Source organism: Bos javanicus, chromosome 10, assembly GCF_032452875.1.
Source record: "Bos javanicus breed banteng chromosome 10, ARS-OSU_banteng_1.0, whole genome shotgun sequence".
Lineage (NCBI taxonomy): Eukaryota > Metazoa > Chordata > Mammalia > Artiodactyla > Bovidae > Bos > Bos javanicus.
In genome coordinates, this window is record NC_083877.1 from 38,007,246 (window position 1) to 38,035,072 (window position 27,827).

At 37.2% G+C, this 27,827-nt stretch overlaps 1 protein-coding gene across 3 annotated transcripts in view; it reads left to right on the plus strand.

Annotated features, from left to right (window-relative positions):
• Positions 1-4,190: 4,190 nt before the first annotated feature.
• TMEM62 (transmembrane protein 62) overlaps positions 4,191-27,827 on the plus strand; it is a 35,034-nt gene continuing 11,397 nt past the window's right edge. The window contains exons 1-10 of one of the 3 annotated variants that reach the window (XM_061430933.1): positions 4,191-4,869; positions 5,164-5,275; positions 6,557-6,694; positions 9,031-9,076; positions 12,787-12,928; positions 15,491-15,615; positions 15,757-15,879; positions 19,218-19,373; positions 23,031-23,190; positions 27,257-27,370. In XM_061430933.1, the coding sequence (XP_061286917.1) occupies positions 4,690-4,869; positions 5,164-5,275; positions 6,557-6,694; positions 9,031-9,076; positions 12,787-12,928; positions 15,491-15,615; positions 15,757-15,879; positions 19,218-19,373; positions 23,031-23,190; positions 27,257-27,370 (1,296 nt within the window). In that variant the 5' untranslated portion in view covers positions 4,191-4,689. Of the gene's footprint in view, positions 4,870-5,163; positions 5,276-6,251; positions 6,695-9,030; positions 9,077-12,786; positions 12,929-15,490; positions 15,616-15,756; positions 15,880-19,217; positions 19,374-23,030; positions 23,191-27,256; positions 27,371-27,827 lie in introns of those variants that run through there. The other 2 variants (XM_061430935.1, XM_061430934.1) reach the window with 2 other exon arrangements.

Below are 27,827 nucleotides of genomic sequence, written 5' to 3' on the forward strand. Positions count from 1 at the left end.
GAATGGACTAAGACGTCCACGTTGTGTATGTTTGTGCTCAGTTGTGTTTGACTCTTTGAGACCCCATGGACTGTAGCCTGCCAGGCTTCTTTGTCCATGGGATTCTCCAGGTAATAATAATGGAGTGGATTACTGTTTCCTTCTCCAGGGGATCTTCCTGACACAGGGATTGAACCTGCATCTCCTGTGTCTCCTGCATTGCAGGTTGATTCTTTACCACTGAGTGCAGTGTTAGACAAAACAAAAACTTTATTCATATATGTCTCTACACATACAGTATAGCCCTAGTTTTTTTTCATCACTAAAGTTCCAAATTTTAGCACTAACTTTTAACTGTCTTCTTTAACTGTGTTTTTCCTTCAAATATCCAACTGAAACGGTGCAACTCAGATTGGGACTTGAACCCACGTTCTTATGACTGAGATCACACACCTGGTCTTGGGACTTAATGAAGCTCAGCTTCTTGATGGCTCATGGCAGAAATAATTCAGTGAAAGACAAAGTAATAGGTAGAAATTGCTAGGTAGTCAGTGTAGGACTCTGAGACCTCATTCTTGTTTTCAATAAACATCTTGCTCCATTAACCTAAAGCTATACCCTATGTCCCAAATTCCTGGAATGTGTCCTTGGTCTGATAAATTATCAGTACTCAGATCTAGGGAAGGGCAGTAATTAACTTCCCATATACCTGAGGGAAAAACAACTAGTGATCATTAATCTTTAGCCCATACATCTGGTCCATTGTAAAATGGCTAAAAGTGAAAGTGAAAGTCACTCAGTCATGTCTGACTCTTTGCGACCGCACCGAGTATGCAGTTCATGGAATTCTCCAGGCCAGAATACTGGAGTGGGTAGCCTTTCCCTTCTCCAAGGGATCTTTCCAACCCAGGGATCAAATCCAGGTCTCCTGCATTGCAGGTGGATTCTTTACCAGCTGAGTCACAAGAGAAGTCCAAGAATATTGGAGTGGGCAGCCTATCCTTTCTCCAGCAGATCTTCCTGACCCAGGAATCGAACCAGGGTCTCCTGCATTGCAGGCGGATTCTTTACCAACTGAGCTATCAGGGAAGCCCGTAAAATGGCTAGGGGGCGTGAAAAAGAGAGGCAACTTAATACGAGGATCAGGAGAAGCCATAAAGATGTTAAGCTAAACATTGTGACCTTTAAACTGATTGGTTAAAAATGATTTATTTTAAGCACAAAAAAGAGCCAACCAAAAATGTACAGATTAATACTGGTAAGGATATTAATCTGGGAGGCCAGGCCTCCCTTTCCATCACCAACTCCCAGAGTTTACTCAAACTCATGTCCGTTGAGTCAGTGATGCCATCCAATCATCTCATCCTCTATCGTCCCCTTCTCCTCGTGCCTTCAATCTTTCCCAGCATCAGCGTCTTTTCCTTGAGTCAGTTCTTCACATCAGGTGGCCAAAGTATTGGAGTTTCAGCTTCAGCATCAGTCCTTCCAATGAATATTCAGGACTAATTTCCTTTAGGATAGACTGGTTGGATCTCCTTGCAGTCCAAGGGATTCTCAAGAGTCTTCTCTAACACCACAGTTCAAAAGCATCAATTTTTCAGTGCTCAGCTTTATTTATAGTTCAATTCTCATGAAAAGACCCTGATGCTGGGAAAGATTGAAGATGGGAGGAGATGGTTGGATGGCATCACCGACTCAATGGACATGAGTTTGAGTAAACTCTGGGAGTTGGTGATGGACAGGGAGACCTGGCATGCTGCCGTCCATGGGGTCGCAAAGAGCTGGACACGACTAAGTGACTGAACTGGACTGAACTGAACTGAACTCTCACATGCATACATGACTACTGGAAAAACCATAGCTTTGACTAGATGGACCTTTGTTGGCAAAGTAATGTCTCTGCTTTTTAATATGCTGTCTAGGTTGGTCATAGCTTTTCTTCTAAGGAGCAAGTGTCTTTTAATTTCATGGCTGCAGTCACCATCTGCAGTGATTTTGGAGCCCCCAAAAATAAAGTCTGTCACTCTTTCCACTGTTTCCCCATCTATTTGCCATGAACTGATGGGACCAGATGCCATGATCTTAGTTTTCTGAATGTTGAGCTTTAAGCCAACTTTTTTACTCTCCTCTTTCACTTTCATCAAGAGGCTCTTTAGTTCTTTACTTTCTGCCATAAAGGTGGTGTCATCTGCATATCTGAAGTTATTGTTATTTCTCCTGGAAATCTTGAGTCCACCTTGTGCTTCAACCAGTCCAGCATTTCTCATGATGTACTCTGCATTAAATAAGCAGGGTGACAATATACAGCTTTGACGTACTCTTTTCCCAATTTGGAACCAACCTGTTGTTCCATGTCCAGTTGTGACAGTTGCTTCTTGTCCTGCATACAGATTTCTCAGGAGGCAGGTCAGGTGGTTTGGTATTCCCATCTCTTTAAGAATTTCCCACAGTTTGTTGTGATCCACACAGTCAAAGGCTTTGGCGTAATCAATAAAGCAGAAATGGATGTTTTTCTGTAACTCTCTTGCTTTTTCAATGATCCAATGGATGTTGGCAATTTTATCTCTGGTTCCTCTGCCTTTTGTAAATCCAGTTTGAGCATTTGGAAGTTCATGGTTCAAGTACTATTGAAGCTTGGCTTGGAGAATTTTGAGCATTACTTTGCTGACGTGTGAGATGAGTGCAATTGTGCAGTAGTTTGAGCATTCTTTGGCATTGCCTTTCTTTGGGATTGGAATGAAAATTACCTTTTCCAGTCCTGTGGCCACTGCTGAGTTTTCCACATTTGCTGGCATATCGAGTGCAGCATTTTAACAGCATATTTTAGTATCTCCTAAAACATCTTGGACCTAGTTGTTTCTAATCAGTTTATGTCATGTCTTGGGGCTATGTCAGTACTTGTAAAGGTTGTTCCTGCCCACTTCCTTCTTGTTTCACAATCAGTCAAATTCTGTAGTTTCTATTTTTACAATCCTTCTTTTCTAATCTCAGTGTCCCACTCTTTCTACGTCAGGGCTTTGTAATTATGCACTACCTCGATGTCTTGGTCTCTTCTCCAGTGACTCAGCAGTAAAGGATTTGCCTGCAATGCAGGAAACACAGGAGACACAGGTTCCATCTCTGGGTTGGGAAGATCTTAGGGAGGAGGAAATGGCAACTCATTCCAGTATTCTTGCCTGGAAAATCCAATGCACGGAGGAGCCTGGCTATCTACAGTCCATGGAGTTGAAAAAGAGCTGGACGTGACTTTGTGCACACACACACACACACACACACACCCCACTGTTGTCTTTGTCCATTCAGGCTGCTATAACAGTATCACAGACTGAGTCGTTTTTAACTAACAAATTTATTTCTCACTGTTTTGTGGGCTGAAAATTTAAGATCAGGGTGCCAGTTTGGTCATGTTCTGGTGAAGACAGTCTTCCAGGTTGCAGACTGCTGACTTCTTGCTATGTCCTTAAACTTGGGTGGCCACAGTCCACAGTGGTTTGAAGCAGGACTTTGGTTCCTTAGCCAGGAATTGAAGTCAGGGTATGGCAGTGAGAGCCCTGAATCTTCGCCACTAGAAGAAGGTTCTAGACCAGTAGAACCAGTGGACAGTAACAAAGCCTTGGCCAGTTGGCTTTGTAGAAATGAATTTCCACAAAGAGATGGAAAGTTGTGAAGCAAGTAACGTGTTTAGAGGGGAAAGAGTACATGTGGATAGACACACACGAGTGGTCTCAAAGAGAGAGTCATGCCCTCCTGGTAGTTTGAATCACTTACATGGGGCATTTCTTTCCAGTTTACTCTGGCCAATCATCTTGCTTTATCTGGGTTTGAGTCCATATTTGGTTTACCTCAGGGTCCTCCCACGTGTGGAATTTCCCTGGTGGTTCAGTAGTAAAGAATCCACCTCCACTGCCGGAGATGGTTCAGTCCCAGGGTTTGGAAGTTCCCCTGGAGAAGGAAATGGCAACCCACTCCAGTATTCCTGCCTAGGAAATCCCACAGACAGAGGAGCCTGGTGGGCTATAGTCCATGGGGTTGTAAAAGAGTCAGACACTACTTGGCGCCTAAGCAACAATACCTAGCCCATAAGAAGTATTTTTAAATGTATTAAACGAATGGCACACCACTCTTTTAGAGCATTATGTAACCAAATGCACATGACATCAGGATTAAGAAAAAAAATTTCTCACAAAGTATATGGATGAAATCTATAGAAAACTTACAGCGACGTTGTTGATAATCAGAAGGGACCAGAGGAAGCCACCTGCCACATTTGTACAGCGATTTAAAAAGCGTCCTCATACCAACTTTGATTTTCATAACAACCCTGCAAAGTACGCTCTGGAGGTATTATTAACTCCGGTTTACGAGGAAATCGACCACCTAGGTCAAGCGTGATTGACTAAGGCGGAGTCGGGACGCCTGCCCCCGCCTCACTGACCTAGGATCCTTCCCTGCCGCGCCTAGGCAGCCGCGAGTGGCGCTGAGGGACTCGGATTCCTTTTCTTCCCCTGTATCACATTTGCAAACCGACCCTAAAAGCGCGGCCCGCCGGCAGGTGCACGGCCAGGCGCAGGTGCAGGTAGCGGCCGACCATCCCGGCGCCCTAGGCCGCGCGACCATAGAGTCCGGAAGTGCAGCCACAGCAGTTCCCTGCAGGCGCCGCTTGGTCCCAGCCTCGGCCACGCACACGAGGGCCGCGCTCCGGCGGGCTGAATGGCCTCAGGGCTGGCAGTCAGGGTGGTCGCAGGACTGGCGGCCGCGGCCTTGGCGGCAGTGTTCTTGGAACACTACGGCCTGGCCGGCCGGTCTTCATCACTGCCCCAGCCCCGCACTCCCCGGAGCCCGCACCCTGCGCCGGGTTCCGGAGCCAGCAACATCTTCTGGGGTCTGCAGGTGACGCAGCGGGCGCCCAGGCTGGGGAGGTGGTGGTGGGGTGCATGGGGTTTCAGAGCGGGCACCAAGCGGTATGAGACGCCAGCGGTTTCCACTGGGGCGCGACCCGCACCTGTTCCGGCCCAATCTCTGCGCTGGGGGAGGGGGGGGTGGTGGTGGTGCTTGGTCCCCCCTGGGGGATCTTGAATGCTCTGAGTCTTTGCCTTTTCTTCCGCCGGAGACAGCCCCTGGGTCGTCTCGGTCTGTGCCGCCTCTTCCTGACTCAGATCTCTGTTCAATACCCGCTTTCGGCAGATATCCGACATTCACCTGAGCAGGTTTCACGATCCAGGCAGAGCTGTAGACTTAGAGAAGTTCTGTTCTGAAACTGTTGACATCATTCAACCAGCTCTCGTCCTAGCAACAGGTAGGGACGATTGCCGTGCTGTCCTGTTGTCCTGTGGTCCCAATGGTAGAATGCAACCAGTACTGCAACCTTTTAACTGAGGGACGTTAGGAAAACTTTAGCTGCAGCCTCAGGTGAGCCCTCCTCCTGCAGAGGAGATGGGATATTGTAATTTCCTTTGCCTGTGGATAACTGAGTCAAAATCCAGGCTAAATGACTTGCCATAGCAAGGTTTCGTCCTAGCGGTAGAAGCAAGGCACGTGATTCTCATGTTAGTGTTCTGTCTGCTGTATCTGTATCTGTCTTGTTGTATTTCTAGATTTGAGAGAGAATTAAGGAAAGGCCTTTAACCAGTAATGAAAAGTTCTCATCCTTCTCCTTATATTCTTGTTCTTTTTTAAATTAAACTTTTCCATTTTCTTTGCAGTATTAATCGTTCTTATACCGTCAGTTGTTTGACGGGCCCTTTTTTTTCACCCCTTCCTACTTCTGTGACTTGGTTCCCTGGAGTGTTCAAACCCCAAACCCTTTGCTCCCAACTGTGTTGAAGAAGAAGCTAAAGGAGCGTCTATCCTGGCCCTTGGGAAATTCATCTTTTACCCACCTTACAGAAACATCTCTGACGATATGATGAAGTCCTCATTTTATGGATGATATCAATTTCAACTGCTTAATTTCCTAGAAATTTTCTATTCATTTTCCAAACTACACCTTCCAGATTTTCTTGCTGTAAAATTAATACTTTGTTAGATCACATTTCCTGATTTGGGGTTTGGAAAATTAGGTTGCCATAGATATTAGGCAACTGCCCAAAGTGTTGGAATTTATTATTAAAGAGTTTTCAATTTATCAGAGTTTCAAGATGCATTTTTACGGCTTTCTTTAAAGGTATAGTTTTCACAACCCATTTCTAATGTAACAGGAGGTTATATAGGCACTTGTTGACCTATAAGAAACAAAAAAATCCATGCTGAGAATCTTGTTTTATTTTTTTTAGGCTGCACTTTGTGGCATATGAGATCTTAGGTCTCCAACCAGGGATGGAACCTGTGCCCCCTCCGTTGGGAGTGCGGAGTCTTAACCACTGAACTGCCAGGGAAGTCCCAAGAATCTTATTATTATTTTTTCTGAGAATCTTAATTTAGATGATTTGCTTTGGATGCAGGTGGATTCATAGTGGTTATCCTTAAACACGTTGAGTACTTTGAATATCTTTGTTCTTCAGTGTGCATTAAAAAAAAAAGTTGAACCCCAGTCCAGCTTTACTTTGCCTTGTGATTACCTTCTTTTGTACACCTACAGGAGACCTGACAGATGCCAAAACAAAGGACAATTTGGGATCCATGCAGCAAGAGGTAGAATGGCAAACTTACCATAGTATTCTAAAGAGGACAAAAGTCATGGAAAAAACCAAGTGGCTCGATATCAAAGGAAATCATGGTAAGAGTGAAGTCCCACTTATAATTAAGACTACATCTTTATAGGAGCCCAGATTCTCCAATTTAAATTATAAAATTATAAAATGGGACATTATAAGTTTACATACACTGAAGACCACAACTAAGAAATACAACTGTAATATGTGATATTAAAACTTCAGATGTCACTATTAGGCCTTGAGGGGGAAATTGGTATGATTTCTTTCTTCTTTACATGGGAGAAAAGCATATAGCAAAATCTATGGAGGAGGATGCTTAAAAAGATATAATTTTGCTAAGTGAAAGAAGCCAAATCCATAAGTCTATATACTATGTAATTTCATTTATATGACATTCAAGAAAAGGCAAAACTATAGACAGAGAACAGATTGTGGTTGCCAAGGGTTGGAGATAAAGAGGCTGACTACGAAGAGCCATCGTGAGATAATTTTGGGGAGTGAAGATACTGTTCTGTGTCTTGGGTGTGCTGGTAGATACATGACAATGTGCTTGTCAATATCTTTAGAACTGTACGTCACAAAGATTGAATTTTGCTATATATATTTAAAAATTTGAGTGACGAGTATATGCACATATGCGTAGAGAGAAATGGATAACCCCTTCCCAATTTTTTAGATTGTGATTTTTACGTTAATAAGAAAATGAACTATTTTCCGAGAGTCCTGATGGTAAATTTGTTTGTTTCATAAAGGTTGACTTTCTTTTTGGTTATATAAATATTTCATTTGTCTGCTTCATTTTATTATTCATTGCTGATGAACACCTTTATATATTTTTTCAAAAGGTATATTTATAAATTCTACCTGGTGAAATACACAGCTATTAGATTAGAAAATGCTCTCTATAAAAACAGTTGATCCTTTGCTCACTGCAACTAGAGAAAGGCCATGTGCACAACAAAGAAGACCCAGTACAGCCAAAAATAATGAACAAATAAATATTACAAACAAAAAACAAAAAAAAAACAGTTGACCCTTGAACAATGTGGAAGTTAGGGGGACCAACTACCAGGCAGTTGAAAAGTTGGGTATAATTTTGCAGTTGGCCCTCTGCATCTGCAGATTCAACCAACGAAGGATCTGTAGTACTGTAATATGTATTTATAGAACAAAATTCTCATGTAAGTGGATTTACATAGTTCAAATCTGTGTTGTTAAATTGTCAACTATAGTTCTTACAAATCGGCTAGAAATTATAATTAAAGATAGGGTTCTTGCTTACAACTTTCTCTGGTATGTTTACATTCCCTTTATTTTCCTGATCTTAATTAGGGGTACTGGTCAAATTCTTTTGCAATAAAAAGCAAATCTGTGTATATTAAAGTTTTCCAAGCCAAACTACTGACGTATTTTAAGTAACAGGTATCAAATGGAGTTTTGTGATTCAATAATTTGGATAGTCTTTCAGAGTTCATAATCATTTAATTTGACTTGTATAGGCATAAATGCTAATGGTATATATATGCGTGTGTATGCTTGTATACACACACATATGTATATATACATACATGAATCTTTATTAAGATTTAACTGTATCAGGGAGTTCCTTGGTGGTCTAATGGTTATGACTCAGTGCTTTCACTTCTGTGGACTGAGTTCAATCCCTGGTCTGGAAACAGATCCTGTAGGCCATGCCATGTGGCAAAAAAAAGAGATTTAACTATAACAGAGTTGTTCTCTTAAGCAAGAGGATTATATACGTGATAATGTTTCTTTTGGCCTAAATTGAATTTACAGCTTATTCTCTTAAGTTTATTAGAAATGTAGTGGATTCTTGGAAGTCAAAACTGATAAACAATTTTAGCTATTGCAATCAAGCAATCAAGCTCTATGAAATTCTATTTCCAGATAAGTATTCTATGATGTCCTTAACCTTTTTGCTTACCATTATATAACTTCTTTATTACTGAGTCTTTTTTAAGATTTAAGAAGAGAGGGGCTTTGGCCCTATTATCAAAGTCATCTACTGTTTAGAAGTCCTTGACATGGATCCGTATATCAGCCATGAATCCAGTCCTTCTTGACTCCCAGAGTCACATGATTAAAATAGTAGCAGCAGAGGTCCAGTCTTACAACATCAAATTTATTTATTCTGAGTAATGCATAATTCAAAGTACTTATTCTTCTTCAATATACTAGATGCCTTAAATAAGTTTCCAGATAATCTGAATTCTATTAAGTTATCAAGTTTTAAAAATTAAAATTAAATGCCAGTCTAATTAATTGACATCTGTCATCTAAAGTATTATTGAAAGAACTGTCATTTTTCTTCAGTCATTAACATGTTTGCATTTTTCTTTTTAATATAGATGATGTTTGCTCTTTTCTTTTTAATTAGATGCATTCAACATTCCAAGTCTGGAGAGTGTTGAGAATTATTACAGGTACTGTAATGAACAGAAGATAGACAACAATGTAGAGTATGTGTTACAAAGAGGGTACAGTCAATTCACTTAATGGGTGATAACATTTTTTAACAGAGAAACGAGCCTCTGGTAATTAAAAAATGGAGCCTTTTAGTTGTTTATCATTTTTATTTTGGCGATTCATTTTTGTTTGTTTGCTTAGACAGCCCTTTATTCTTTTCATTTTGTATAATGCTTTTTGTTGGCTAATGGTACTTTTAATATTTTATACAGACTTTTTTTTTTTGCTGTTGATATACAGCAAAAGTCATTTAGATCAGAGCTTGCCAATCAGAGTACTGTGGACTTTAAGAATACTAAGCTACTGATTCTCTTAGCCTCTGGGGTGGCTGAAGAGCCCAGTCGGTCACTTCTGGGTGCTTTGTCCAATATGTCATACAAATATTTTTTTTAACTTATGTGCATGAATATGAAAAAGGCAACGAATATGAAAGGATCTTTGAATCAGAAAACCAATTTTCTAGTTTCAGTGTATTGGAATTCTTCTTTTGGCTGTAATTTCACTTTTTGTTCCTGTAGCTTTGTTCTACATTGTTTCAGTAGCTTTGTTCTACTTAGTCAAGTAGCAAGTATTAAGAGTCTATCATTAGTTGGATAGTATGAGAGAAACAAATATGCTCTCTAAGTGAGTCTAGCTAAGGTAGATGAAAATTGTTTAGGAAATGGTTAGAAAAGAACATGAAGGAATGGCTGATGAAATGCTAGATTATTTGTTACACTTAATTATCACTATGAGAAATCAGAAAAGGCAGACGTCAGCATGGGGTAGACATATAGTAGACTTTATTTTTCATTTTTGTTTTTTATTGAGATATAATTGACATATAACATTATGTAAGCTTAAGGTGTGCCATGTGTTAGTGTGATTCATTTATATATTGCAATATGATTATCACATAAGATTAGCTAATATCTCTATCACTTCACATAGTTATTGTTTCTTTTTTGTGGAGTAAACAATTAAGATCTGGTTTGTTAACAACTTTGAAGTTTATAATACAGTATTTTAAAATTATTATTACTACACTGTGCAGTAGATCTATTTATCTACTAGTTGCAAGTTAGAAAAGACTTTGTAAAAGTAGTGAAAATTGTGTCCAGTCTTAAAAGATGGGTAGCCTTTGGAGGAGTAAGAAATTCTGAGGGGTATATTTTAGGCAAAAGGATGAGTATAAACAGAGCTTTAAAAACTAGAGTGAGGTTTTGAGTGCAGTAAAGAAATTGTTATCATCAGAATAAAGGTTCATTTTGAGGATTGATACAACATTGGATAGAGAGTGTAGAGCCAGTTCATGGTGGTGTCAAGTGACAAGCATAGAAATTTAGATGTGATAAGTAATAATAGTTTATAATCCAGTATAGGTTCCTAAGGAGATTAGCAACATAGGAAAATAGTATTTTATAAAGGGCAGATACATAACAAAATAGAGATAGGGATAAAAAGGAAGAGATTGGAGTTGTATAGACTAAGTAGAAAAATCCTACAGTAGTCTAACCATCAAAAGGAAAAGGTTGGAAATGAGTAGAGGACCTGTCTGAACGAGGATCATGGATATGGGGATGGTGACATGAATTTGAGGATGATAACTGGTTAACAGATAGAGTCACCAAAACATGGAAGAGGGGGTTGTCCTCTTTTGTTAAAGTGAGAAAAGAGAAGGACAGAGATGAAAATCTCCCACTTCTTATTAACTGTTTGTATCTTTGATGGTGATTATGGGGATGGGCTTAAGAGACATTTTCAAAGAATTAATAGGATTTAGAGTCTGATTAGTAATTGGGAAAAGTCAAATTATTAATCACTTTAAAGTTTCTTACCTTTATATTTTTGTTTCTAACCATTACACTTTATCTGGATTTAAGAAATGACATTTAGTTAGAGATACAGGCCTTATGGAAGTATCATATGAAAGGAAGGGAAAAAAAGGAAGGAAAAAAAGCTTGAGGTTAAATTGTGATCTCTAGAATGCCTCAGAGATGCCAAAATCCAGAATTCAAAGACTATTGTATATTTTAACCTCTGCTTTCAAATACCTGAATTTTATTTTAGATAGTTGGATTTTAATATGTCAAAAATGTAGGAAAGGAAACAATACATATGAAATTATAAGATCTTGAAGAATAAATGTGAAAAAAAAAGCAGGAAAAATATCAATACAAATTTTAATGAGGAAAAAACCCTGAAATAGAAATTTTAAAAATATCAGGAAGAGAGGTAATAGAACCAATTGACTATTAATTGTAATATCTATGACAGTATATTTATGATGTATTTGATAGTTGTTGTTCCTTAAAAATAGCTCCCTGATGGCACATTAAATTTCAGAAGTTTATTTGTATTTCTTTCACATGTACTGTTAGGTAAAACATCATATAAGACACTCAGATATTTTCTTATAATGTTCTGACATTTGAATAATAAAGGTATGCTGCAAATATTGGAGAAGTAAATGGCAACCCACTCCAATATTCTTGCCTAGAGAATCCCGTGGACAGTGGGACCTGGTGGGCTGCTGTCCACAGGGTCACACACAGTCGGACATGACTGAAGCAACTTAGCATGCATGCATGCATTTGAGAAGGAAATGGCAACCCACTCCAGTATTCTTGCCTGGAGAATCCCAGGGACAGAAGAGCCTGGTGGGCTGCCGTCTATGGGGTTGCACAGAGTCGGGCACGACTGAAGCAACTTAGCAGCAGCAGCAGCAGCTCCAAATATAATCTCTACTTTCTTTCACATTTATTCAACAAATACTCAGTGAGTGCCAAGCCTGTACACTCTGTTACCCATCCTTTCTCCTTGCTCTTCACTCTCCAACTTACTGGACACCTGAATACTATTGATACTTAAGGTGATGAGGACTTTCATTACTGGATGTGGACCCTGTGTATGTTTTCAATATATTTTTAGAAACTGAAAAAAAGATTTACTGGTTCTGACTGAACATTTTCCTCCTGGCTCAGTAACTTCTTTGCAAGGCTTTATTGTGACTTAAGCCTTTTCACTCCTGTTTTAAGAACTCAACACTTTTGTATCTCACTACACCAAGAATTCTGCTAGGTACTTAGGAGGCCCTCACTACAATATTTTTTGGCTTACCAGGTAGTGCTAGTGGTAAAGAACTCACCTGCCAATGCAGGAGATGTAAGAAATGAGGGTTTGATCCCTGGGTTGGGAAGACCCCCTGGAGAAGGGAATGGCAACCCACTCCAGTATCTTTGCCTGGAGAATCCCATGGAGAGAGGAGCCTGGCAGGCTACAAGTCTATTGGGTCTCAAAGAGTTAGAAACAACTGAAGCCACTTAGCACACACGCACTACAATTTTTAATGACTGATAAATACCATTTCCTTGGATTCTGATTTATCTCTTTTAAAATGTTTAGTGGACTGCTTACGTTAGCCACCTACTTTTATGCTTTGCTTGGTGACCTTGTGCTTGGTTACTGATGAATATGTTTGCTTGCATCTTTGGAGACAAAAGGAAAAAAAAATTAATTGATTTATCCATTGTGGGTCTGATATCTAGTTTTGTGTATTTCTCTGTCATATCATGGAAATTTCCTTTACAAAGGGAGTCAAAATATAGTGTGCTAGTAGGGCAGGAATTTAAACTCATTTTGTCTTCCTATGATTGCACTAAAGCTTTCTTGTCTTGTTATTTTTTAGGAAGTATTCTGCCGTACGGAGGGATGGCTCTTTTCGTTATGTCCACAGTACTCCCTTTGGCAACTATTCTTTCATCTCTTTGGATGCCAGCCTTAATCCAGGGCCTAAGAGACCTTTTAATTTCTTTGGAATTTTAAATCAGGTACAGTTAAAATCCCACTGCCCTTTGCACTAACCTATTTTATTTTTTTCAGATACACGTGGCTCACTTAAAAGTTATCCTAGGTAAACAAATTCTTATCTAGAAATGCTTGAGAAAAATTCTACTGTGGTTTTGGGAATGACTAGAAGAAATTATTGACTCCTTCAACCCTATTATTGCTATCCCTATTCTTGTCCCAAAACCTGGGAAAGGAATAACTCACATTTTATATCATGAAATTAAAAGGTGCTTGTTTCTTGGAAGGAAAACTATGACAAACCTAGACAGCATACTAAAAAGCAAAGACATCTCTTTGCCAACAAAGGTCCATCTAGTCAAAGCTATGGTTTTTCCAGTAGTCATGTCATGTACAAATGTAGGAGTTGGATCATAAAGAAGGCTGAGCACAGAAGAATTGATGCTTTTGAATTGTGGTGCTGGAGATGACTCTTGAGAGTCCTTTGGATTGTAAGGAGATAAAACCAGTCAATCCTGAAGGAAATCAACCCTGAATATTCATTGGAAGGACTGATGCAGAAGTTAAAACTTGAGTATTTTGGCTACCTGATATGAACAGCCAACTCATTGGAAAAGATGCTGATGCTGAGAAAGATTTAAGGCAAGAGGATTAAAGGCAAGAGGAGAAGGGGGCAGCAGAGGTTAAGATGGTTATATAGCATCAGTGTCTTGATGGACATGAATTTGAGCAAACTCTGGAAGACAGTGGATGATAGAGGAGCCTGGCAAGCTGCAGTCCATGGGGCTGCAAAGAGTTGGACATGACTTAATGACTGAACAACAACAGTAAACATTTATTGAATAGGTACTAAGTAGAGCATGCAATTTGCAAGGTGCAGGACATACAGATTTGTTTACAATATGGCATATTCCTATATCCCCACAGTTGCCATTTCTAGCTAATGGTCTGTGTGTGTGTTTTTTTTTTTTTTTTTGGTAAGAGAAGGGCAACCATTGAAGTAAATATGTTTCTTTTAAAGTATCTTTTGTAAGCTTGGTGAAAATTGTTGCTGGGTTGAAACTATATGGAAAGTCACATCTGAGAACCTCTAATTATGTTTTAGAGGTTCTCAGATTATGTCTTAGAAGTTCTCAGATATGACTTTCCGTATAGTTTCAACCCAGCAACAATTTTCACCAAGCTTACAAAAGATACTTTAAAAGAAACATATTTACTTCAATGGTTGCCCATGTCTTGGTACAGCCAATGTCAACTCATTAATGATTATGTGCATGTATGTAAGACATATGTGTCCATATGCAAGGGTGATAAGATCAAGTCCTTGGCCTCTTAGAATATTTAATCTACTGTTGGGGCTTAAGACCTGTGTAGAATTAACTATAATGAAAAGCAAATTGTTAAATGCTGAAAGATTCAAAGTGGTATGAGGGTTTAAAGAAACTTGAACAAAATATTGTTAAATGCATTGTGTTTATTAGCCATTTTATTAAATGAAAGTGTATTTTGTTGACTACTGAGTGTCTTTAGACAGTCTAGAGTTGATTAGCTTGTTATTTTAAAGCCTACCCTGTAGAATAGTGTTTTTTAAGGTTTAATTCGATAATCTGCCTGAAAAACAGCTATTTTGTAAAATGCAGATTCTCATACTTTGTCCAAGACTTACCAAATTAGAAAACCTGAAGGTAGGACCCAGGAATTCATTGCTATAAGCACTTCACAGGTAATATTAATGTATATTTATATATGTACAAGTTATTTCAGAAGCTATCTTTCTGAGTGATGATTTACATAGAATAAATGCACTCATTTTGAGTATTTGAAGGATTTTGACAAGTGTATGTACTGATGTAACTCACTACAATCAAGAGAGAACATTCCATTACTATAGAAAATTCTATTGTGTTGTTGATCTTCACCTGCAGTTCTGGGGAACCACTGATTGGTTTTCTGTCAGTATAGATTAGTGCTGTTCTAGAATTTTATGTAAATGAAATCATACAGTATGAACTCTTGTGTCTGGCTTCTTTTGCTTAATATATCTCTAAGATTCATCTGTATTACTGTATGTGTGCTTTTTTTACTGCTGAGTAGTATTCCATTGTACACACATGGATATACTGTAATTTTTTTGATGGTTTCTAGTTTTTGTCTATTATGAGTAGAATATTGTGAACATTCTGGTGCAAAGCTTCCTTTGGATATATGTACATCTTGTTTTATAAGCTTAGTTTTGATATCCTCTTTATTTATTACACTGTGGTATACAGGGCTGAGAAGATTAAATTTAGAAGTAAAGAAAGAAATTTATGTAATTTAAGATTATTCTTTATTTCTGTTTCCTTATTTGTCAAGTGGGAATAATCCCTGTCCTAGTTAGTGCAGACTTATTTTTAGGATCAAATGAATTATAATGTATGTTTAAACAGTTGAAACTTAGAGAGGCCCATACAGAAACTTAGTAAAGTTTAAGCCTTAGACATAATATACTTATTATAAAACCTCAAGGGAGTTGTATAATCCATTGACATTAGATTTCAGCCTGAGCCCTAATTAAAGCTCCTCCTATTTTTCTCTGATTTCAGAAACAGATAGAGGAGCTTTTGTTACTGGCCAAGGAAAGTAGTTGGAGCAACCACAGTATTTGGTTTGGACACTATACAACATCCACTATCCTTTCTCCATCACCAGGACTTCGGTCAATAATGAGGTGAGACAGGCTTCCAAAATCAAGATTGTTTTAGGTCTTTTCTGTTTTCTACTTATTTTGCTTTTTTAAAGAGATATTTTTATTAACTTGGCATCACAAGCTATCTTTGTTCATTTATTTCATTTGCTTTTTATTGGTTAGTTCGGCTACAGCTTATTTGTGTGGGCATCTTCATACCCTTGGTGGACTCATGCCTGTTTTGCATACTCGTCACTTCCAGGGCCCTTTGGAACTTGAGCTAGGGGACTGGAAGGATAACAGAAGGTAAGGGAACTACCCCACAAAATACAACTTATACGTGTAAGTTTTTCTAAAGCAATAATAGTTTTCTGATCACTACCATGAGTGATCCCAGTTAAGGAAAAACTTGTGACATCTCTCTGTTTTTGAAGGGAAATATGTATCTGGCAGTCTTTATCCTTATGCAGAAACCTTGTTGCAGCAGTTATGTTTGCCATTGCTATGTTACACTGGAGTTTCAAATGCATCCTCTAGGAAATAGTTTTCAAACTGCAGTGTATACAAGATCTTAGAGGAGCTTATGAAAAATAAAGAATACCAGGCCCTCACTCTAGGGACTTTGGTTGTGTTGGTCTGGGTTAGGACACAAGAAACTACTTTTTAAAAAAAAGTCTACCAGGTGCTCAAGAGACTATACTTTGAGAAACATTAGGGCTAGAAATATGTCATATCTTTCCCTAAATTTTGTATTTGCTTTTCTAGTTACTGCTGCAATATATTAGTGATTTAAGTTCTTCAAATAGATTACAGTTGGTTTTTATTAAGGTTAAACTTTTAAAAATTATTAAGCATTTTTTAAATTGTAGTATAGTTGATGTACAATATTGTATAAGTTACAGGTATACAATATAGTGATTCACAGTTTTTAAAAGTCATAATTATTATTATGAAATATTGGCCATATTCCTTGTGTTGCACAATATCCCAGTAGCTTACTTTATATGTAATAGTTTGTACCTCTTAACCCCTTGCTTCTATCTTGCTCCTTCTTTCTTCCCTCTCCCCAGTGGTAACCACTAGTTTATTCTCTTTATCTGTAAGTCTGTTTCTTTTTCATTATATTCCCTAGTTTGTTGTAGTTTTTAGATTACACATATAAGTGATCTTGTATAGTATTTGTCTTTCTCTAATTTATTCACTTAGCATACTACCCTCCAAGTCCATTGTTACAAATGGCAAAATTCCATTCTTTTTTATGTCTGAGTATTATTCCATTGTATATATGCCATATCTTTATCCATTTTTATGTTGATGGACACTTACGTTGCTTCCATATCTTGGCAATTGTAAATAATTCTGCTATGAACATTGGGGTGCATGTATCTTTTCAAATTGGATATATACCCAGGATATATATCCAAAGTGCTGGATCATATGGTAGTTCTAGGGTTAAAGTGTTTTGAAGAGAAAACATAACTTATCAAGCATACAGTATAGTTGAATATATATTTACTGAGAATAATGCAGTATGTATTTGAGAATAACTATCTAAGTGCAAGTATAAGTATAGATAACTACCATTTCATTGTTTTATATCAATTGCTATTTAACTTTGTTAAACCCAGTGCTATGAAGATGTTAGATACTTAGTAAATATTTGTTAAGCTGAATGTTATCTTGCTATTTTTAACTACAGTTGACCTTTGAACAACACAGTCTGAACTGTGCAGGTCCACGTATACTCAGATTTTTTTCACAAAGTACTTACTACAGTACCTCACAATCCATGGTTAGTTGAATCCATGGATGCAGAACTGAGGTTATGGAGGTCTGACTGGGAAGTCATACTCAGATTTTTGACTGCTTGAGGGTTGGTGCCCCTAACCCCTGCATTGTTCAAGGGTCAACTATACTTCCATTAATTAAAAAGAAGTTTTATATCTTGGAAAGTACTTATTCATTTCAGTTGGCTTTTCTAGAAACTGTGTAAGAGCTAAGCTTGAAGCCTCTAATTATTTGGCAACTGTAATTACTTTGAACTAAGACCTGCCTGTTCATGATGGTGAGGCTGTGGGCTGGACTAGAATTACTTTTTACCAGGTAGCCTTCCTAAACCTTGTTCAACTTCTTGATTTTTTTTTTTTTTTTGATTTCTTATATAAGCAACAATTACAAGTTAAGTCATGTTAATTAATGAAACCATTTCCTTTCTTTCTCTTCCCACCTGCTCTCCTGTGTTCCACCCTAGGGTTTTATCTAGAGTTTGTGTTACTGAAAGAAACTAACCTTTATCTGTCCTTATAAATATTTAAATTTTATTATGTTTTGTTCAGTCACTCAGTTGTATCCGACTCTTTGTGACCCCATAAACTGCAGCACGCCAGGCTTCCCTGTCTTTCACCATCTCCTGGAACTTGCTCAAATTCATGTCCATTGAGTCAGTGATGCCATCCAGCCGTCTTGCCCTAATATTATGTCTTAGTACAATAGAAGAGTTTTTTTTTCCCCAGCTTCACTGTGCTGCTTGTGGGATCTTAGTTTCCCAACCAGGGACTGAACCTATGCCCTCAGCAAAAGAAAGTGCAGAGTCCTAGCCATTGGACTGCTAGGAAATTCCCTAGAAGGGTTTTTAAAAACTGTTAGTATGTTAGTAATATTAGACTAGACTTTGTTGGGTATGCAAATAAATCTAGAAATATCAGTGGCTTAACCCAACAGATGTTTAGTTTTTTTTTCATTTTTGTAAACTCATACCGGGAATAGGACTCATAGTATGAGTCAGGGAAATTTGCAGCCGCAGGGTAACTCTGGAATTCAGACTTCCTCCATCTTATAACATGACTATTTCAACACCTCAATTCCAGGGCAGGGAAGAGAGCGTGGAGAACTCATACCCACTCTTAAGTACTTTGGACCAGAAGTGTGATACATGTCACTTCTGTTCACAGCCCATTGGCCAGAACTAGTCACATGGTCCCAACCTAATACCAGGGAGACTGGGAAATGCAGGGGAGCACGTGGACTATTTGGTGAGCACTATTGTTTCTGCCATAGCTAATCATTTTTCTCCTCAGTTTTAAAAGTTAGAAAATACAGAACTTTGCTTACTCTTTAATGAATGGTTATACCTTTCAATGTGCATTTAGAAAATCAAAACCACTTAACTTTTGCTATTTTCTTTGAACTTATAGAAATGTTTTAAAGAAGAATGAAAGGTTTCAAATTGTGCTCATTTTAATATTTTATGTAGCATTGTTGATAGGATGAAGAATGTTAGATGTTAGGCTTACGATGAATATTTTAGGTTCAAAATAGCCTTAAAGTATAGAAATCAAATGATTTAATTCAATAAACATTTATTTAAAAATTAAGAATACATGCTATATACCGGGCATTATTTTAGGACACAGTGAAAATTCATTGTTTCAGTCAGATTCCAATTGTGACAAATGTCACGTATGACAAAATGTAACAGTGAAAGGCGCAAGGAAAGAAAGAGGAACGATATTATTTACTCTGCATTCCAATAAGTAATCTCAGAAAGTATAATTTTATATTTTTAACTTTGTTCTGTTTTTTATCCTTCAGTCCCTCTTAAAATATGAAATGACTAAATTACCTCATTGTTCTCTGGTCTCTAGGTACCGGATCTTTGCTTTTGATCATGACCTCTTTAGCTTTGCAGATTTGATCTTTGGCGAGTGGCCTGTGGTTCTTATCACTAATCCTAAGTCACTTCTCTATAGTTCTGCTAAACATGAACCACTAGAAAGACTCCTTCACTCAACACACATCAGGTATGTAGCAATTTTTCAGAATTTACTTTTAGTTTGTTATTGATAGAGGATAAGTCATTGTGATTGCATTCTCAGGTGAAAGCTATGAGATGCCCCACTTTAGTTTTATCAACAATCTAAACATTATATACATTGCCTACTATTTCATTCCCAGTTAAAAAATACATAGTTTTTAAGCTGCTGAAATTAGAAAAAAAGTTTAGAAACCCACAATCCTACCATTATTGTTTCTTTTATTTTAGCTTCTGTATATGCATGTTTTTACATTGCCATAATCATGATGTATCTATTCATTTGTATCCTACTTTAACAAAGTTATATCATATATCAGAAATATATATATTTTAAAATTTTGCTACACAGCCTTTCAAAAAAGCAAAAACTATATAAACCTTATGGAATTGAAAATTCATTTGGTGTATGAATTTGACAGTATATGTCAATGGAATCTTTTTTCTTTTTTAATTTTTTCTGGCTCTGCTGTGCAGCATGGGGGATCGTGGTTCCCCAATCAGGGATTGAATCTATGTCCCTTGCAGTGAAAGCATGGAGTCTTAACCACTGGACGTCCAGCGACATCTCAACTTATTTTTTATTGAAGTATTGTTGAATTACAATGTTGTGTCAATTACTCCTGTACAGCAAAGTAATTCAGCTATACATTTATATACATTCTTTTTCATTTTCTATTCCATTATGGTTTATCACAAGATATTGAATATAGTTTCCTGTCCTATACAGTAGTTTCTCTCTTCTATATATACCAGTCCAACCCTCTCCCACTCCCCTCCCGCTTGGCATTCTATCCCTGCGTCCCTGATTCTATTTCACAGGTAGGTTCATCTGTGTCACGTTTTAGATTCCACATATAAGTGATATCATAGTGTATTTGTCTTTCTCTTTCTGACTTGCTTCACTTACTATGATAATCTCTAGTTGCATCCATGTTCCTGAAAATGGCATTATTTTGTTCTTTTCTATGGCTGAGTAGTATTAAATAGAATCTTAATGAAACATTACCATTCCTTTTGGAAGAGACTTATAACCTTTTGCAAACATAAGGGCACTTGTTTTAATATACTTTCTTAAAATTTTATTTTGAAAAATAGCACGACATAACTTTTGGAAAATAAGGTAATGGGATTATATGTGTATTCCTGTCCCATCCCCCACCCCCTAATAGAACTATTGTTAACATGAGTTTTCTTTCTCAGGCATTCTTTTTCAGGCATGTATTTACATAGTCATAATCATAGGGTACAGTGTATTCTAATTCCTACCTTTTTTCTGTCAACAGAGAGAATGGATCATAGTATATAACTATTTTCCTATCTTCTTGGTGATCTTTTAGATTTTCTTCTAATTTGAGGATGAACATCTGATGCATATAGACTCTTCCTTTATTTGAATAATTGCTTTAGATAGAGTTCTAGAAATGGGATTCTAGCTGAAATAGTTTGAATTCCTTTGTGACTGTTGATAAAGGTTTTCTAACTACTTTATTTTTTTTGCAACTAAAATCATTACTCTTTTAAAAAATTTTTGGTAAAATATACATAAAATTTACCATGTTAACCATTTTTAGTGTACAGTACTTTCATATTGTTGTACAACCATCACCACCATTTGTTTTAACTTCCAAAACTGTAACTCTGTACCCATTCAACATTAACTCCCTATTATCCCTTCCCCCAGCCCCCAGCAACCATTATTCTACTTTTTGTCTCTATGGACTTGACTACTTTAGGTACCTCATGTAGGAGAATCATATATCTGTCCTTTGTGACTGGCTTCTTTCATTTAGTGTAATGTCTTCACCCATTTTTAAAAAAAGATTTATTTGTTTATTTTTGGTTGTATTTTTGCTCCCAGGGTTTCTCTAGTTGCAGCGAGCTGGGGCTACTCTTTAGCTGGTGATATGCAGGTTTCTCATTACAGTGGCTTCTCTTGTTGCGGAGCACAGGCTCTAGGTGCACAGGCTTCAGTAGTTATGGCTTGCAAGGTCTAGAGCACAGGCTTAGTAGTTGTGTACAGGCTTAGTTGCTCTGAGGCATGAGGAATGTTCCCAGACCAGGGATCGAACCCATGTCCCCTGCACTGGGAGGCAGATTCTTATCCACTGTGCCACCAAGGAATTCTGTCTTCACCAGTTTTGAAGCATGTGTCAGAATCTTCCTTTTTAAGGCTGAATATTATTTCATTGCATGTATATACTATATTTTGTTTATCCATTCATCTGTTGAGATGGCTCAGTTGGCAGAGAGTCTGCCAGCAATGCAGGAGACCCAGGTTCGATCCCTGATTTGGGAAGATCCCCTGGAGAAGGAAATAGCAACCCACTCCTGTATTCTTGCCTGGAGAGTCCCAAGGACAGAGGAGCCTGGTGGGCTATAGTCCATGGGGTTGCAAAAGAGTTGGATACGACTGAGCGACTAAACCTACCAGCCTATTCATCTGTTGATAGACACTTTTGCTTCCAACTTTTCACTATTGTGAATAATGCTATGAACATGTGTATAAATATGTGTGTTCCAGTCACTGCTTTCAGTTCTTTTGGATATATATTTACAAGTGGAATTGCTGGACCATATGGTAATTCTGTTTAATTTTTTGAGAAACTGCCATATTGTTTTCCATATTGGCTGTGTCGTTTCACATTCTCATCAGCAGTGTACAAGGAACCTGATTATTTTTGAAAACAGGTACTAATTTATAATGTTACCAAGAAATAGGAGTGCAAATTTCACAGAACTCTTATCATTATTGGATACTGTACTTTTAAAAATATTTACTCATTATTCTGGAAAAAAAAGGGTACCAAGCTGTTTTATTTCTTTTGATTACTAGGTAAGTGGAATATATATCTCTTCGGTTACATTTCTTGATAGGAGCTGCATATCAGATTTAGATTTAGAATAGTTTCTAATTTCTCACCTTTTCAGGTTTGCTGAGTTATACAACTCCAGAAGCCACCGTTTACAAAGAATTCAGATCATATAAGCCGTGTCGTATGAACAGTTGCAGAGTGTAATGGTCTATTTTACAGTTGCCCTTTGGTATCTCTGGGAGATTGGTTCTAGGACCCCCTGCGAATACCAGAGTTTTCAGATGCTCAAGTCCCTTATGTAATGTGGTGTAGTATTTGCCTATAACCTATACTTCAAATCTTACCTAGATTACCTATAGGCTTTTCCGGTGGCTCAGTGGTAAAGAATCTGCATGCAATGCTGGAGATGTGTGTTCGATCCCTGGGTTGGGAAGATCCCCAGAGAAGGAAATGACAACCCACTCTAGTATTCTTGCCTGGGAAATCCCATGGACAGAGGATCTGGCGGGCTATATTCCATGGGGTTGCAAAAGAGTTGGCTACACTTAGTGACTGAACAACAACAGATTACTTAATAATACCTAATACAATTTAACTTCTGTGTAAATAGTTGCTGGTGCAAGGCAAATGCAAGTTTTGTGAAATTTTTCTTTTTTGAATATTTTCAATCTATGGTTGGTTGAATCCACAGGTTCCACATCTCAGGAACCTAAAGATCAACCGATGGAAGCTTTACTGTACTTAAATCTTTTCAGGTTATAACAGGGTTATTCTTCTTTATAGAAACAATGGCAAATACCTAAAACCATGCATTTATGCTTTCATTTTAGAGTCTTGGCCTTTTCCTTATCCTCCATTACTTCAGTTGCAGTTAAGATTGATGGAGTTCCTTTAGGGCAAGCTAGTCATTTGTCTGGTCCTATTTTCATACTAAAGTGGAACCCAAGAAACTACAGTAATAAGACACATAACATAGAAGTTATCGTTCAGGTAAGTTAGTAATTTTCAACTTGGTATGTAAATGATTAGTAACCACATTGAACTATGATTTTTTTTTTTTTTAGTCAGTTGATTAAGATGAAACTAAGTAAAAAATTTTGAATACACTGGTTAAAATATTCTGAACATAGACACTCAGGAGCAATTCTGCTGTTAGACTGAAAACTGGGCAGAGAACATGAGTGTGCGACTACCGACTGCAGTCCCCTCTTTTTTAATCCCAGGGAATCATTCTTTTGCTTTCTTTCAACTTGAGCCAGAATTTCCCCAATATACCTAAAGATAATAGAATAAGTCACATGTATTTATGTGCCCACACCTTTGATTGCTGTCTCCAAGTATTGGAAAATTGTGTTTACTATTTTGAAAGCCTAAGATAGAAAATTTTCAAGGCATCAAAGAGATTTTTTGTTTGGGGAGTGGGCATTGATAGTGCATGTAGTGAACTGCCTGCCTATCCCTTTTCTGATTCAGCTTGTGGGGCATTTAATTCAGCAGACCTGCCAGAGTAGAAAGTGATCATCATTACCAAAATAGAGCAGTTTTGTCAATACAATGAAACATGTTAGGTGGTAGACTGTGCTAAAAAATCAGTTTCTGGAAAAAAAGCCCATCAATCTTACCACAGTATGGTTTGATGACAGTTTTAAGCTAATCTTTTAATGTTAAGTCTTAGTTTGAAGATTGCCAAGTAATCCTTCAGAAAACACATGTAATTATTCTCATCTTTTTTATATGTGTGTCACAGAGAAAGATTTTGAGCAGGAAGGAGCAATTTACTGAGCTTCTTCTAAGACACTTAGAATTTTTTTTTTTTTTTTACTAAATCCATGTAACAATCTTCCATGATGTAAGTTTTATCTCCAGTTCATAGATGAGGAAACAGGAGAAGGCTCTCTGCAATGCCACCCATCTGCTTAGAAGGAAGAAGAAACTCACAGATAGCATGTGGAAGGAGGGGATGCTCTCCTTAATGTCTTTCATATTAGAAGTTGGCTTATTTTAAAATGACTTGAAGATATAAGTACACGTGGAATAAATTGTTCCCTATCTTTACAGTCATGGGGAAGAAGTGAGAGCAATCATAGACCTGCTCCTTGCAGGAAGGTGGAACTCCCATATCTTTGAATTGCTTGTTTTATAAGGAAGAAACCATAGTTCACATTCCTCAAAACATTTCTGCCTGCTTAGTTGAATCCTTAGTAAAAATGTGAAATAACATATATTTTGATATGTTTCATATTTCTAACATTTTTGAGATGTAATTTATATTTAAAACCCATATACTTAAGAGTACAGTTTGGTGAGTTTTGACTTTCTTACACATCCTTGAAACCATTACTACAATCAATACCATCTGTCTCTCTCAAAAGTCTTCTTATGCCCTTTTGCAACTGCTTTCCTTCCACCCCCATTTCAGGTAACCACTGATCTGTTTTCTGTCTATATGAATATAATTCTAGGAAATTAGTCTACTGAATACTAAAATAGGGAACCTAGTCCCCTTATTCATCAATGAGAAAATTCTGTCCTTTTAAATACAGTTTACATATAGATGAGTCTGAGAGAAAACTTCATGGGAGAAGACACTGATTTATTTTATCTATGTATGTATTTATTGAATATCTGTACATTTCCAGGCAACCTAGTACCAACTAGACTTTTCAGTCAGTTCTCAGTGTGGTTCCTGAAGTAGTAGCATCAACATCACCTGGAAACTCATTAGAGGTCCAATCCCAAACCTATGAATCAGAAATTCTGGAGATGAAAGCTAACCCTATGCTTTGACAATCCCTCCAGGTGATTCTGATGTGCACTAAAGTTTGAGAACCAGAATGTAAGATTATTGTGCCTGCTTTGCCAATTTAAAGAGTAAACTCTAGAAATCTCTATCTCTCAAAGAGAATCTCTGCATTAAAATAAGAACTTAAAAAAACCCCAAGAATACGTAATTCAGAGTAAGAACATTTGAGAAATAAAAGTTTGATAAACACCAGTGCAAATTCTTTTTGCTATTTTAAAGCTTTTCATGATAGGGAATTTTTAAAATAAATGAAAGAGATAATACTATAATGAATTCCCAACTTTAACGAATCGCCCAACTTTAAAGATTATCAACTCATGAACAGTCTTGTTTCATCTATACCCTATCCACTTCTCCCTGTACCACAATGTTATTTCATCTGTGTAAATATTCATATGACAGTATGTATCACTAAAAGATAGCTATTTAAAAAAAGTAATGATAATACCATATCACACCTGAAAAATTAACACTTACACCTTAATTTCAAACTATTCAGCTAATGTTCCAGTCTTCCCATTTTGTCATTTATATTGCATTTGGTTCGTTCAAATCAGAATTCAGACAAGGCTCAAATACTGCATTTAGCTGATTTGTCTTTTCAGTTTCTTAATCTATAGGTTCCCTTTCCATCCTCCTTTTTTCCCCCTTGCAATTTGTTTGCTTTGGAAACTGGACCTTTTATCCTGTAGTGTTTCTGTATTCTGGATTTTTGCTGTTTGTATCCATGTGGTATCATGTAGTATGATTTTCCACTCCCTCTAGTTTCTATAACTGGTAGTTAGATTTTAAGGTTTGATCATATTTGAGTCTCTGTTTTTTTGGCAGGAATACTTCCTTTGGTGTTTTATGCTTTTATCAGAAGCCTATAATATCCGGTTGTCTCTCTTTTAAGAATATTAAAATTGATCACTGTATGTAGATATTGTTGACCCTACATAGTTGTGTGCTGGTAAATGTTTAACCACTAACTTGGGGCATGTTTGAAGGGAAGAAGTTGATGTATACCAATTTCCATAGTATAAATATTCCTCCAGTAGCTGGTTTTAAGCTACCCATACATTAGCTGGTCTGCAAAGTTCCTGCTGCTGCTGCTAAGTTGCTTCAGTCGTGTCCGACTCTGTGCGACCCCATAGACGGCAGCCCACCAGGCTCTCCCATCCCTGGGATTCTCCAGGCAGGAACACTGGAGTGCAAAGTTCCTGAACATGTAGCAATTGGCCCTTGTCAGACAAGCCAGTGCCAGCACAATGCTGGCTTATCCTCCATTCACTGTGGGAATTCTAGTACCTATTGATAGTCTGAGACTAGATACATTATTTCATTGCAGTTATAAAATGGTGATATTCAAATTGCCACTCTTAATTATATGAGTATTAATTAGAAGAGTCCCATAGAGAAGAAATTTGGCTCACTTATTTGATACCCAGATACAGAGTTCATACAGGAAAGGCAGGATAAAGTCTTCATTCATCCTCCACCTTCCCTTTTCTAAATCTGTTTTCAGAATAATGAATTCTCTACCATCTGCCAAACATAACCAAATGAGTCTTTCAGTATTATTATGAATTCATAGTTAAAAAAAACGTGGTTGGTATGTTTCACTCCATTGCATTTATTCTTTCTGATGCTCAATTGTCCCATCTTTGGCTAGTGGGAGCCTAAGTTGGCCACTAAGTCCTCTGATACAATCCTAATAGTCCTTGTTAAGTTTTCTTTCTTTCTGGTACAAAGATGTTCCAAGCCCTTGTGCATTTCTTACTCAAGAATTGGAATCAGCTATTTCTCTAAAGAGCATTGGTTTCTTGTAGTGGGGAATTTTATTTTGAGACCAAAATCTGGGCACTAGCCCAGCTAGCTCATTACTGTTTTTAGGTCTTTTCAATAAACAAAGGGAAATACAGATTTTTTTGTTTAAAGACTACTTTGTGATACACACTGATATTTCCAATTCAAATCTAGAATTACAAAGTTTAAAAGAAGTTTTAAAGTGCTCATATGTTCACCTGTAACTACCACAACATTGTTAATCAGCTATACCCCAGTACAAAAGAAAAAGTTTAAAGTTAAAAAAAAAATAAAGTACGAAGATACTCTGAAAAAAAAATCAAGTTTTCATAGGAAGACTCAAAAATAAATGAAAAAAGGTGTCACTTATGCTGAGATAACTGACGAAAATTATTGGAAACTTAATCTTGGAACATTGTACGTATTTGTACATGAAGGTTGCTTCCCCACTGTGCTTATTACTAGGATTCTGCTGGAAGAAGTAAGAGTGTTCAACACATATTTTCAGCTCGAGAGGATATTCAGCTCAGATTTGATCCCCTGGCATCATTTATTCTCCTTACTGACCATTGTACTGTGGTGAGTAAATTCAACTTACTATTATATATGTTTTTACTAGATTTGGTAGGTCTGATGTCATAAATAATATACTCATGTGATGAGAAAGCAGAACCTTATCAAATTAAAAGTTTAGTTGTTTGTCTAGAAGAATACAATGACTTTAAATTGAATTGAATTAAAAGAAGAGGAGACACAGACATGTATTACCTGTTCTGAACCTAGTTCTAAGTGATGACATAAAACAGGATTACTAAGGGAATTATAGGAACTGTGCTAAATTAGGATATTTCAAAAATAATATTTCTTCCCACATAAATAATACATGCTTAATATAGAAAAATTGGAAAATTTAGAAGTAATGTATAATGAACCCCACATCATTCCTTTATCACACTAACCATTATAACCATTGTATTTCTCATTATAATACTATTTGTTTATTTTTCTCTTATTTACATTTGGATATAAGTTTTTA